General features: G+C 37.0%; 1 protein-coding gene across 1 annotated transcript in view; it reads right to left on the bottom strand.

Annotated features, from left to right (window-relative positions):
* Positions 1–1,821: 1,821 nt before the first annotated feature.
* Positions 1,822–11,917, bottom strand: part of ALKAL1 (ALK and LTK ligand 1) — a 35,187-nt gene continuing 25,091 nt past the window's right edge. Inside the window, exons 2-4 of the mRNA XM_062568234.1 lie at positions 7,742–7,795; positions 3,593–3,673; positions 1,822–1,886 (exon numbers count right to left, since the gene is read on the bottom strand). Coding sequence (XP_062424218.1) covers positions 1,822–1,886; positions 3,593–3,673; positions 7,742–7,795 — 200 coding nt within the window. The remainder of the gene's footprint in view (positions 1,887–3,592; positions 3,674–7,741; positions 7,796–11,917) is intronic.

Raw genomic sequence — 11,917 nt, 5'->3', positions numbered from 1 at the left:
ATAATGTTTTGTCTATTTTTAACAGAGTAGATGGAAAGTCAGCCTAGATATAGTTTTTAATGAACACAGTGCACATGAGCTGCTAATGTGGCTTACAATTTAAACCCTCCCTTCCCCACACATCAGCTCATTGAATGTATTTTTGACAGGCAAATTAGAATAGCTGCATTTGCAAATCAGGAGCAACTTTTGATCCTTTTCATAGTATAAAGCTGGAAATAGACTGGGATAGATGTTTTTGTACGTTGGATACAGAGGCAGATCTTTGACTCATCCTCCTGAAGTAACACTGAAAAAAAAGTTTTGGAACACTCAGAAATATTTCTGGAATACCTGATCCAAGAACATAGAGGAGGAAAAGGGATATAGATGGGGTGGGAGTAATAAACTAAATAGGTGATAGGAAGTGCAGAAAATGAGAGTTTTGTGGGACACTTTAAAGAAAGTTGAGATTTGAAAGAGAAAGCTAGCAAATAAACAAATCAGAATGAATTAAAGGAGAGCATTCAGAAAAGGCATCCTGCCTTAGTCACAAAAAGAAGCAATGGCAAAGCAATTTGCAAGAAAGCAAATTGGTAAAGCAATGAAATCTCTAGTCAGTCTCTGGTTCAGTGCCCCAGATATATCCAAAACCATCTGGAAGACCTGGAAGGTAAGAGACCAAGCAGACTGAAAAGAAAAGGAGAAAGAAATTATAGCATTTCTTCACAGCGCTGAAATGTTGACATATTCTTCTAAATTTTTTCTTACAGTCACCAGAATGGATCCCACCTCCACTTGAGAATCAAATCAGCTAACACTGACTCACATCCTACTCTTCTGATTTTGATTAGTATGAATTGAAGTCTTGATGCAGGAAGAAATGACATATACAACTCCCCCAAGCTTCAGGCTTGCAGTACTTTTCGGGAGGAGGTGGGGAGAGGAAACCATGCTACTTTCCAATGACATCTTTGAAAACATTTAAATAGATTTATTTTTCCCCAATTTTTAAAAGTTTATTGCCCAATAGTAACTAGCACAATTTTTCAAATTAGTCTGAGAAATGTGTATGTATTATTGATATTAAAGGTACTAGAGTAAACAACTCTCTGAAGGACATTCCTTTTTATCAATGGCACTGCTGTTTAAGTAACATATTTAATATGCTATCCATAAACAACAAAGGACTGATACTTTCCATAGCTTGTTATTTAAAGTCTTTAATTTTGTCATGTCTTTATGTTCAGTTTACTCCCATCACCATGAAGTGCTGTTACCTTTAGACTAGCTCTCAGAAGAAGCTTTGGGAAGGAAAAGTGACCCTGGAGATGAATAAACTGGCAGGATACCTATGGAGACTCTCAAGACCTGAGAACAAGACTTGATGAGGTCCTCATACATTTTTCCACATCACCAGCCAGGGTACTTCTCAAAAATTTTGTTAATAAGAGGTGACCCAAAGCAAAATTACAGCCTATGGTGCTACAAGTTACTGACAGGACATTACAGTGGGGTCAAGCCCAGAGGTATATGTGCATCCGTGTATTTCTGTGAGAAACCAGTCAATCCTTAGAAGATTCTGGATTCCATCAAATGCTTGTTTTCCACTTGCAGGTATACCCTACCACCACGCTGTGTGGAATAAATTCCCAAAGGCTGAATTAGACAAAACCTACAGAGCACAGCACTGCCAGAGCTGCACATGCTTGACATACTCTGTTAATACCACATTTCTGTATGCACTTCTGCTAACAACGTACAAGTATACAGGAAATCATCAGATCATGCAACAAATAAGAAAATGGGGATGGGGGAAATTATACTTACATAGCAAACATCCTAGGACTGTGTACACAAAGGGCTCATTGCTAATCTTGTTAGCAATCTTGCACACCTTTTATAATCTATAAAACAAAATTATCCACAGCAGCAATGAGTATCAATTGCCAGATACCCTGGAAAAACTGCATAAAATTAAGTGTAGAGATTGAACTAGAACTTCAGACACTCTCCACAATGAAACTGTTTTCTGATGAAAATTCATGAAATTATTTGTGCAAGATACAAAACTACATTTTACCTCATTCCAGTTAGGGCTCCTGGGGAGATGTCAGTGAAGACAGCAGTTAATTTGTTACCAGTTAGCTTCCTCCTAAGAGGCAGAAGACCTAGCTGGTTTTTCAACTTCATATGAGGGAACTCATTAATTGGGAAGCTGTTCTAACCAGCAGACTATGAGGTATTTTGAGGTTTATTTTATTCTCTTACTTGATAAGCATTTGTATTTAAACTTAACAGAAATTGGGCCAAACTGCAAGAGACTGAATGATAACCTGGGTTCAGTGCTTTAGGGAATGTCTACAGAATCAAAATGTGTCAGTAGGAAACAAAGTAAATCATTTACGGACATCTTATGGCAGCTAGAATTTCCCAGAAAGAAAATTGCAAATCCCTCTAAAGAGAGAGGAAACGATCCTGGCTATGGCGAGCATTAACACCTATTCTAAAATTTGCGTGTTTAATAAGATGGAGACAGTTCTGAGGATTTAACCCTTCTTTTGGATCAACAGAGCATTTCAAGTTGAATGAAACTCTGTCTGCTTTGGGTTTGGTTGAGGAAAAGGAGAAAAAAATCTGCTTTGGTTTTAATTACATTTTTTAATTTACTTTTTTGTTTTGACAGTTGAACTTAAAAATCAGTTCTTCACACAGCCCTAATTACAATCTTGTTATTAACTTTAACAAAAGTTTTTTAAATAGAAGAGAAATATTACGACTGTATTTCTTCATATATAATGTGAAGTAACCAGAAAAAAAGAGGAGTCCAAATAGTATCATTGTACCACGTTTGCATGCACTTCAGGTATGCAATATGCAACCTGCATGGTATTTTCAATTTTGATTTACTTGTTCTAATTAAATGATATTGCTTATTTTCCACTCACTGTCTTTGAATTGTCCTTTCCACTACAGAATTCATTTAATAATGTCTTAGGACAGTTTTTCAGTAAAGCTTTCTGGCAAATTTGCACTCAGGTCCTGTTAAAGTAAAACTGTTGATCTCATACTGGAATTCAGCTGTTAATAATTGCATTTATCATTATTAGAAATGGTGACTTAATAGATTCTTGTTCTTTAACACTGGGCATAAATTAGAAAATTTTCATCATAAATGGGCATATACTGAAAAACAACATATAGCCATGCTGTTGATGGTTAAGAAAATGTTGGGAGTTGTTCAGATTTTTATCCCACTGCTTAAATTAAAGAGTAAAGCTAAAAGGAGAAGGAAAGAGAATATGGCCTCAAATCCCCCTTCTACAAAGGCTTGCCTGACTGGTTTTACAGAGTCTAGTTTTCATTTTATTTATGCTAGACACACTTAGCAGCAATTTGGTCACATGCAATCGACTGTAATTGCAGTAACAGAAAATCTTTGTAGATTAGAAGACCTTGGGAATATTCTGTAGCACAGTGCTAAAGTACAGAGAGAGCAGAAGTTATCAAAAAAAAAAAAAAAAAAAAAGTCCATCAAACAATTAGCAGGAAACGTAAGTTGTTTTTTAAAAAAACTATCATAGAATTAAAATGTACTTTAGCTGCTACTTACAAGCTGGTGTTGAACAATCCCTTGTGTTGTGATACAGTCGATGAAAGTGCTTGCTACACTCTGATGAAAATGTGACTGGTCCTGTTTGATAGTAAGCAGGAGTTAATCACAAGCCATCAGTGAAAATATTTTGTAGTTTCAAAGACTCACTTTAACACATAAAATTAACTTTAATATCTTTTAATAAAATTATGCTTAATTCTTTGCTACAATTCAAAAAATTATGATGCAACACAAGTATAACAATATATGTGACTGAAATAACAGAAAGGAATACTATTACTATGATACTATAGTAATGATCTGGGTAATAGAAATATGATCCTTGGAAAGAATTAGCTGCTTTTGCCTTGAAATTCCAGTAATTCAAAATTAACAGCCTAACTTACAATATGGTAAAAAATAGAATGGTATGGCTACAATAGTTCACTCATTAGTTAGTATTTTCATGTGGAAGAAATAATGTAGATGGAATGTGCATATTATTTCTGAAGTTTGTAAAAGCAACATTTTAAGCAATTATAAGTTTCTAAGCCTTGGAAAGATGAAGTATCTTAGACTTAAAATTGGCATGTGAATTATTTATGAGGTTCTTACTATACAATGTGGGTGTTAAAGAAAAAAATACAGCTGAATATTATCTAGGAATCTTGGGGGATGAGGGGAGAGCTGTGACTGTTGTTTACTTGACCTTAGTAAGGCTTTTGCCGCTATCTCCCATAACATCTTCATAAACAAGCTGATAAAGCACAGGCTAGATAAGTGGTCAGTAAACATAAATGGAAAAGCAAATTTACTGCCAGGATCAAAGGGTTGTGATCAGTGCCATGAAGTCCGGCTGGAGACTAGTCACAAGTGGTGTCCCACAGAGGTCAGTGCTGGGGCCAATACTGCTAATATATCTTCATTAATGACCTGGATGATGGGACCAAATGGACCTTCGGCAAGTTTGCAGAAAACAAAACTGGGAAGAGTGGCTGATACGCTAAAGGGAACTGCCATTCAGAAGGATCTTGAGTGTCAAGGAATGAGCTGACAGAAACCTCACAAAGTTCAAAAAAGCTGAGTGCAGTCTTGCACCTAGAGAGGAATAACTGCATGCAGCAGTACATGCTGGAGAATGAGCTGTTGAAAAGCAGCTTTGCAGGGAATAACCTCAGAGTGCTGGAGGACAACAAGCTGAACATGGGCCAGTAGTGTGCCCTCATGACAAAGGTGACCAACAGCATCCTGGCATGCATCACGAAGAATGTTGCCAGAAGGTCAAGGCAGGTGATCCTTCTCCGCTACTCAGCACTGGCGAGGCTGTATCTGGATTACTGTGTTCAGTTCCAGGCTTCCTAGTACAAGACAGATATGGATGTCCAGCAAAGGGCTACAAAGATGATGGAAGAACTGCAGCATCTCTCATATGAGAAGAGACTGAGAGAGGTGAGAGTGGTTAGCCTGGAGAAGAGAAGGCTCAGGGGGTGATCTTATCAATGTGTATAAGTATCTGAGGGGATGGTGTAAAGAGGATGGGGTAAGGCTGCCTTCAGCAATGCCCAGTGAAAGGACAAGAGGCAACAGGCACAAACTGAAACACAAGAAATGCTGCTTGAATATAAGAAAACACTTCTTTACTGTGAGGATGACAAAGCACTGGAACAGGCTGTCCAGAGAGGTTGCAGATTCTCCATCCTTGGAGATACTCAAAATCTGACTGGACAGGGTCCTTGGCAACCTGCTGTAGGTGACCTTGCTTGAGCAGGGAGGTTGGCCCAGATGGTCTCTTCCAACCCCAACTATGCTGGTATTCTATGATTTCCTGTAAAAGCAGTCCTAACTGCAGACCCGCAGGGGGCAGCAGGCTTTTAACACTTGATTGAGGCAAATCCCCATGTGGCCAGGGTGTAGAGTGCTGTGTCTCTGCTTTTCCAGCCTGCATTTTCTTCTCTGGATGTATGGTCAGTGTCATCTGTCCGCATTATATTTTATAAGGATGAATAACTACACAACTCTGCAATTTTGATTCTCCTTTTCCCTCACACAATTGATGTCCAAACCATGGCTTATATGTAACAAGCTGCCCAAGAGCCCTTCCATAATTGCTGATCGTGCCAGGAAAATATTAATGGTGGGATCTAGTTGAAAAGAAGAGCAAAGGATAATGTCCACATCATGTAACTTGCTTGGTAATGCTACCTTTGAGAGTTGAGGACCAGTATTCTATGACTGAGACAGAAAACACTGACACTAACTAAACAAGACTAAATTTAACTTGCATCGTCTAATTTCAGCATATTTAGCAATCCCAAATAGGCCTTTATAACTTGTTTCAGGCTATACTACAAGATGATCCACATATAAAGCATGACTACTATGACTGACATAACAGTGAGATACAGCTGTTAAACATTTCTGGGCAACGATTATTTATTTCACCATTTGAAAGTTGTTTTACCATCCTGGTAAAACATAAGAAGCCAATTCTAACTAGGCAGTGGATTCAGCCTACACCACACGCTTGAGAGAAGATCTTTACTATTACAGTGAATGCACTTGAACATTGTTCAGTGTTAATAGTAAGACATTGATTTTCTGGGATAGTTCAGCCACAGATAAGCTTTCGAATAAAAAGGTCAAAGCATTCTTTGCAAGTATGAACTGGAAGACTGTCGCTTTTCTTTTTTTTATATCTGAGTGAATAACTGAGCTCCACAGAAAGTATGTAATTTGAAATTATCCCAGATATATGGAGGTAGCACCAGCTTTTGTTACTAAGTAAATTCCATGCCCCTTCAGATAATAGATGGTTTTCTAGTTCTCTTCTGTGCCATCAAAAATAGTTTGTTAATTTTATTTGTGCTTTATATGACAATCTGTGTCAGCTGGCTTTTCAAGCTGTATTGATAGATAGCTTTAGAAGTCACAATATTGTTTATGATTACTCCTAGGGTTGAGGATTTTTACATACCGTTGTTATTTGGCTTGAAAACATGTATAATTTCCCTGGCATATTAGAAGTGTAGAATAATTTTCTTAACTCTGAAACTGTAAAGATAATGGACTGCAAAGATAATATCGATATGCCCTTCCTACCCTCTTTTGCTACGCCTCCATTTCTCTTTCTTCCTGGTCCAATAGCCATCTATTTTTCTAGTTTTTAGTTTCACTAATCCCAATAACATTTAAATCCCCAACAGATTTGCAGTGTCATATTTATCTGAGATCTTCATTTTTCTGAATTTCAGAACACCTGGAGCAGGAGAATAAAGACTCAAAACACATGTGCCAAGATGTTGTTGGCAGCTTTTTTGCTTATAACCAGAAAGTACAGTATTTTCCAGAATAGTTACAAAATAGAGTCCCAAGGAAAGTATGTTATACAACTCCCTTTCAGTTTTCAAGTATGAAAAAATATTTGATTGTAATTATCTTAAACTTCTATATTTGTAACGGTGAATGATTTTTCTGATTGATTTTTTTCTGATTGATTTGAATTGATTTAACCTTTCTGTGTTTTATTTGTTTGCCCCTTAAGATAAATGCCTACAAGGATAAATCACAAGATAAAGATAAAAGTGCTTCCCTACTACTATGAAAACTTACACAGGCACATAGATCTGTTTCTGAGTGATAGCTACAGCCTAGAGAGAAGTTTTTAAATTAGTGAACTTAAATATGGTAGAACTGACAAAAATTATGAACAAAATACATATATATTTAAAGATAAAGATATACCAAGTTCTTTTGCTGAAATATTATTGGCCAGAAGTAACAGATAAATGTTCACTATATCACATTTATTTAACATCATACTGCAAACTGTTTGCAATTAAGTATACAATGGGCACAAACCTCCGTACATTCAGTGTTGCTGCAAATCAACAACCCCAAAATATGGTGATATAAAGGAAACAAGGATTTGAAATCATGAATGTGTTAACTTACCATATTTTTAAAGGCATTTTAGGCTAAGTTACTCAAAAAGAGAGTCACATCTGCATGTGATTAGAGTTCTTTAAAAATTTCTAGCCCTAAGCAATATTTAACTTAAAAATGTAATTTCAGTGCAGAGCCTCAGAAAAGCTAATAGTGTGACTATTTTCTTGTGTCTATTTAGAATATACACTTAGAGGTAAATTAAAAGCAAGCAGCTTGCCTTACCTGTAAAATGCTTTATGAACTTGTCTTTTAGACTGGAATCTCTTGGAAAATTTTCTGAGGAAAGAAGAAAAAAAAATACTTATGTAGTATACCTTGGGAATGGAATCAGAAGAGAAATTTCAGCTCAGACTAATACTCTCACTAGGATTTTTGTAATGGGATGCTGCCTCTGGCTTACAACAGAACCTTCTGATGCAAATAAATATTCTCAAAACTACTGCATTTTCCCTAACCTTCACAGCTTTTCTACTGAAAATCTGTTTTCTTAGAAAATTCTTCAGCAGTTGTAGTCATAACTGCAGACAGTAACCACTGTCTCCCTAAATATATAACAGCTATGCCTTATGTTAAATTCTTTCTTATCATTAATACAAGGAACATGGTAAATTTAGCATTATGGACCTAGATAAACATATTCAGTCAATGTATTTCCTTACTGCTTATATTATTTGAAAACATTGTACTATCCTACTGTTTTGCACCTAGTCCCCACAAACAGTAGAAATTTGCTTTACCTGTATTTTATTTTAGTATTAGCAATAAATTGAGGTCTATTATTAACATTTACATTATTATTAACATTAACATGAATTAACATTTAGCTCAGAAGACAGCAAGTTGGTCTGCCAAAATAAATTCCAATGGCTTTAGGCAGTTTCTTAGGGGACATATGAGTATATTTTTAGGCTGGGATTTTAAGCTAAAATGCCCAACTCTTATTAAAACTCAGCATGGTTAGAGGACCTAATTTACCTAAGATTCAGTGAAAATCATATTTTAACTGGCATAAGTTTAATTTGTTTCTTCATTTCAAGTGCAATATTACCCCTTCCCAATTAAACTTAGAGTTTTATGAACATGAAATTTTAGGTGATTTAAAAATATTTGGAATGAAGCTTATGAAAAGCTAAAACAGTGAAACAGCTGGGTGAGTTGTGAATGGGATGCCTTGAGTGAACCAATGAACAGGAATAACCAAAGTCTGGTGACAGTCCACTAAGAATAGCCCATTTTTGCTCTGAAAAAAAAACATTTAGATCTGGGTCCATTCAAAGTCTGCTTGGTATGGAATGGTAACTGCCTTTACCACATAAAATCATGTAGGAATAGTCTGTAATTCAATTCATATCATCAAAGCGGACAGGAGGCTAAAACCCTATTCTCAAATGCAGAGAAGGTAAAATAGGATGAAGGATTTGATGCCCACTTTGATGCTTGCTCAGGGAAGAAGCTAGGAATTTCAAGCATAAACTGCAGCTCATGTTCTGTCCTTAATCCTCAAAATTTATGCTGCAGGGTCTGCTTCCCACGAATAACCTACATCGGCCTGAGAGTTCACGCCAGCCTAGCTATGCGCGTCCCAATGGGGAAAACTAGGTCAGTCATGAGTTGTAAAGTGGCTGAATGATACTGATTGCGTGCTGGTTTCTCCCCTGCTGTGGCTGCCATCCCTCCAGGCAGCAATCATCTTTTCAACATGTGCCCACGTTTCAGCTTTTCTGAAGGGTCCATGCAGCACTTTCGCTTGGAAAAAAAATATATATGCCAGCGAGCTGCTAGCCCTCTACAAAGACAAACTTAGCTGATTTGTATAAAAAGCACGGGCAGGCACAGGTTACTGGAATGCTTCTGTCCACTTACTCTAACAGCAGGGGCAACTCGGCCTGAACTATTAATTGCGCTGCACGAGCACAGTAATTTTCTTCTGTCTTCCAGCAGCATGGCTGGGCTGTGGTACTATTAATGAGACCAGGCAAGCTGGGAAACCATCGCTGCCGTAGCTATTTTCTATTTTTTCCTCAAGGACACGTTTTTCAGAATTGTCTGCTTTGAACAGTACTAAAGTCCTCCTCTTTGTACACAGACGTGAGGCGGAGTTCTCAAAGGACTCCGTATTTAATCAAACTAATAAACACCCTTTTGAATAGAATATTTATCGCTGGCTCCCAACCAGATCGCACTACAGCCAGAAGCAGGATCATACAGGAAGCTTTCATAAGTCAATGAAAAATCATCAAGACAGAACCTCTATGCTAGGTTATTCTGGCTTCTAACCAGCTCTTAGTTGCTCCAGTTATATTTCACGTTGCATCTATCACCTGTTAAGACAGAGATCTTAATATCTACTCTCAGTGCAAGTTCCCATCCTTACAAAGCAAGTTAAATTCCTTTGATGGATATTAATTTCACAAAGAAAAAGCAATATATAATATAAATAAAGTGGATTGGCAAAGCATTACTAAAACTAAAATAATACGAAGTGGCACTGGGCAAACAGGAAAACGAAAGAATAAAAAAATAGGTGCAAAATCCACATGAGCAAGAAGTATTGAGTAAAGAGAGTGTCAATTTTTGTCACAAGACCATGTTACATAGACTGGTAATATAGAGTCAGTATTCTGCTTAAACATCACAGTCCATCATATGGGATGTGATAACTGTTTTTCATCATGATATAGAATATTCAGCCTGTGGCACTCCTATGCCCTGACTTAAAAAACCTGCAGTGCTCGAAGAAGAGATTACAGAGGAGTTAAACAGGACTTGTGCCATTGATCCACTGGATTCATCCTCAGTATAATCCCATCTTATAACCATAAATAATCTTCTTAATTAAAGGATTTCTTTCTTATTTACATTAGGACTTCTATATGTGGCTTTAGATATTTATTCTTCTAGGGCAAAATGCCATCCATCTTCTACACCTCTTCCACGAGTAGCAACGGCCACGGAAAACTATTAATGGTGCTAGGACAGATCCACTACTGGTCTGCTGCCTAAAGAACCATGGACATTTTAACAGCAAAAATCATGACAAATTGTGGGGGTTTTCCAGCTCTGCTCCACAGATAGGATGGTTAAGTTAGAACCACATATTTGGTTCTAAACCATCTGTAATTCTCTTACCCTGCAGTATCACAAGCACTTCATAGCTGAGATAAATTTTTCCTTTTTCCTCAATTTGGACACACTCATAGGTTGTAAGAAGACTAAAAGAGCCCAAGGCAGTGCTCAGGCACATATTTAGCCTGCAGCATAGATAAAGCTGTGCAACTTGGGATGGGGCATTTCACCTTTCTGTGCCTTGGTCTCTGTGTTTAGCCTGTTCAGCATGTGCTCATTTTTAATCCTGTGTTTGCGCTGTCCCACGTCATGTTGCCATGATCATGCCTAGAAAACTCAAGTGCTGACATAGCACAAATAATAAGAAGAGATGTGCTCACAGCACTGAAACAAGGCTGTGTCCACACAGAATGGCTTGGCTCAGGGTGTGAAAACTCCACAGCCTCAGGTGATACGCCCTAGGCAGAAAAATCAAGACCTCAACTTCGGTTATTCCTGCTGCAGGCATATCTTGGTTATTCAAGCTCATTGAGGGAAGCAGTTTAAATCAGCTAGCAAAAACTACTCCTTGTGTTGGAATAGCCTGAGTCCACACCAAGAGGCTCTAGAACTTTCCTGGAGGCAACAAACTAGTAGGCAAGTGTAGAAAATGTGAAATATCAGAGCTCAGGCTCTGCTTTATTGGCTGAGTCCCTCTATCTTTCCACATAAGAAAAAAAATCATTAAGAATCGTAATCTTTTGTTTTTGTAAGACTATTCATGCATTAAAAAAAAAAAACTCAAAACACAAAATTCAAAGTATTTTCCCTCAACTACTAAACTACTAAAAAATAAGTAAAAAATCAACTCTAAAGGTATGTAGTGGCATTCAGGGAAACTTCTGCATGGCAGATGAATGTTTCAGGAAAAGGTTAGGATATCCAACAAAAGATAAAAATGGAAATGACATTCACACTATGCCTTTGTTTTCCATCTAAATAGTATTTGTCAAACTTACAAGCAGATGCTAAAGTGTCCCCCACAATGTATTTCATCTTCAATTGCAATATTTAAAGTCTGGCAGCCTTAGCCATGTTTACTAATCGTCATTTTTTTCAGAATATCCATTGTAAATATTCAAGGTATCCATTGTTATTTTGTGGAACATTCTTCAGAATGAGAGGTCACATGACGGAATAACAGGCTTTTTTGCTTTTATGTTGTCTTACATTTTGAGCAGTTATTTAACAGTTAGGCAGTTCTAGTGATAATCATTTTACAGAAATGTGTTTATAAATATAATCCAAATAGCCCAAAATATATTATCAGTGTCAATCTTAATATATTTTATT

Source organism: Rhea pennata, chromosome 2 (genome assembly GCF_028389875.1).
Source record: "Rhea pennata isolate bPtePen1 chromosome 2, bPtePen1.pri, whole genome shotgun sequence".
Classification (NCBI taxonomy): Eukaryota; Metazoa; Chordata; class Aves; order Rheiformes; family Rheidae; genus Rhea; species Rhea pennata.
This window is presented reverse-complemented; position numbering and strand designations above follow the sequence as displayed.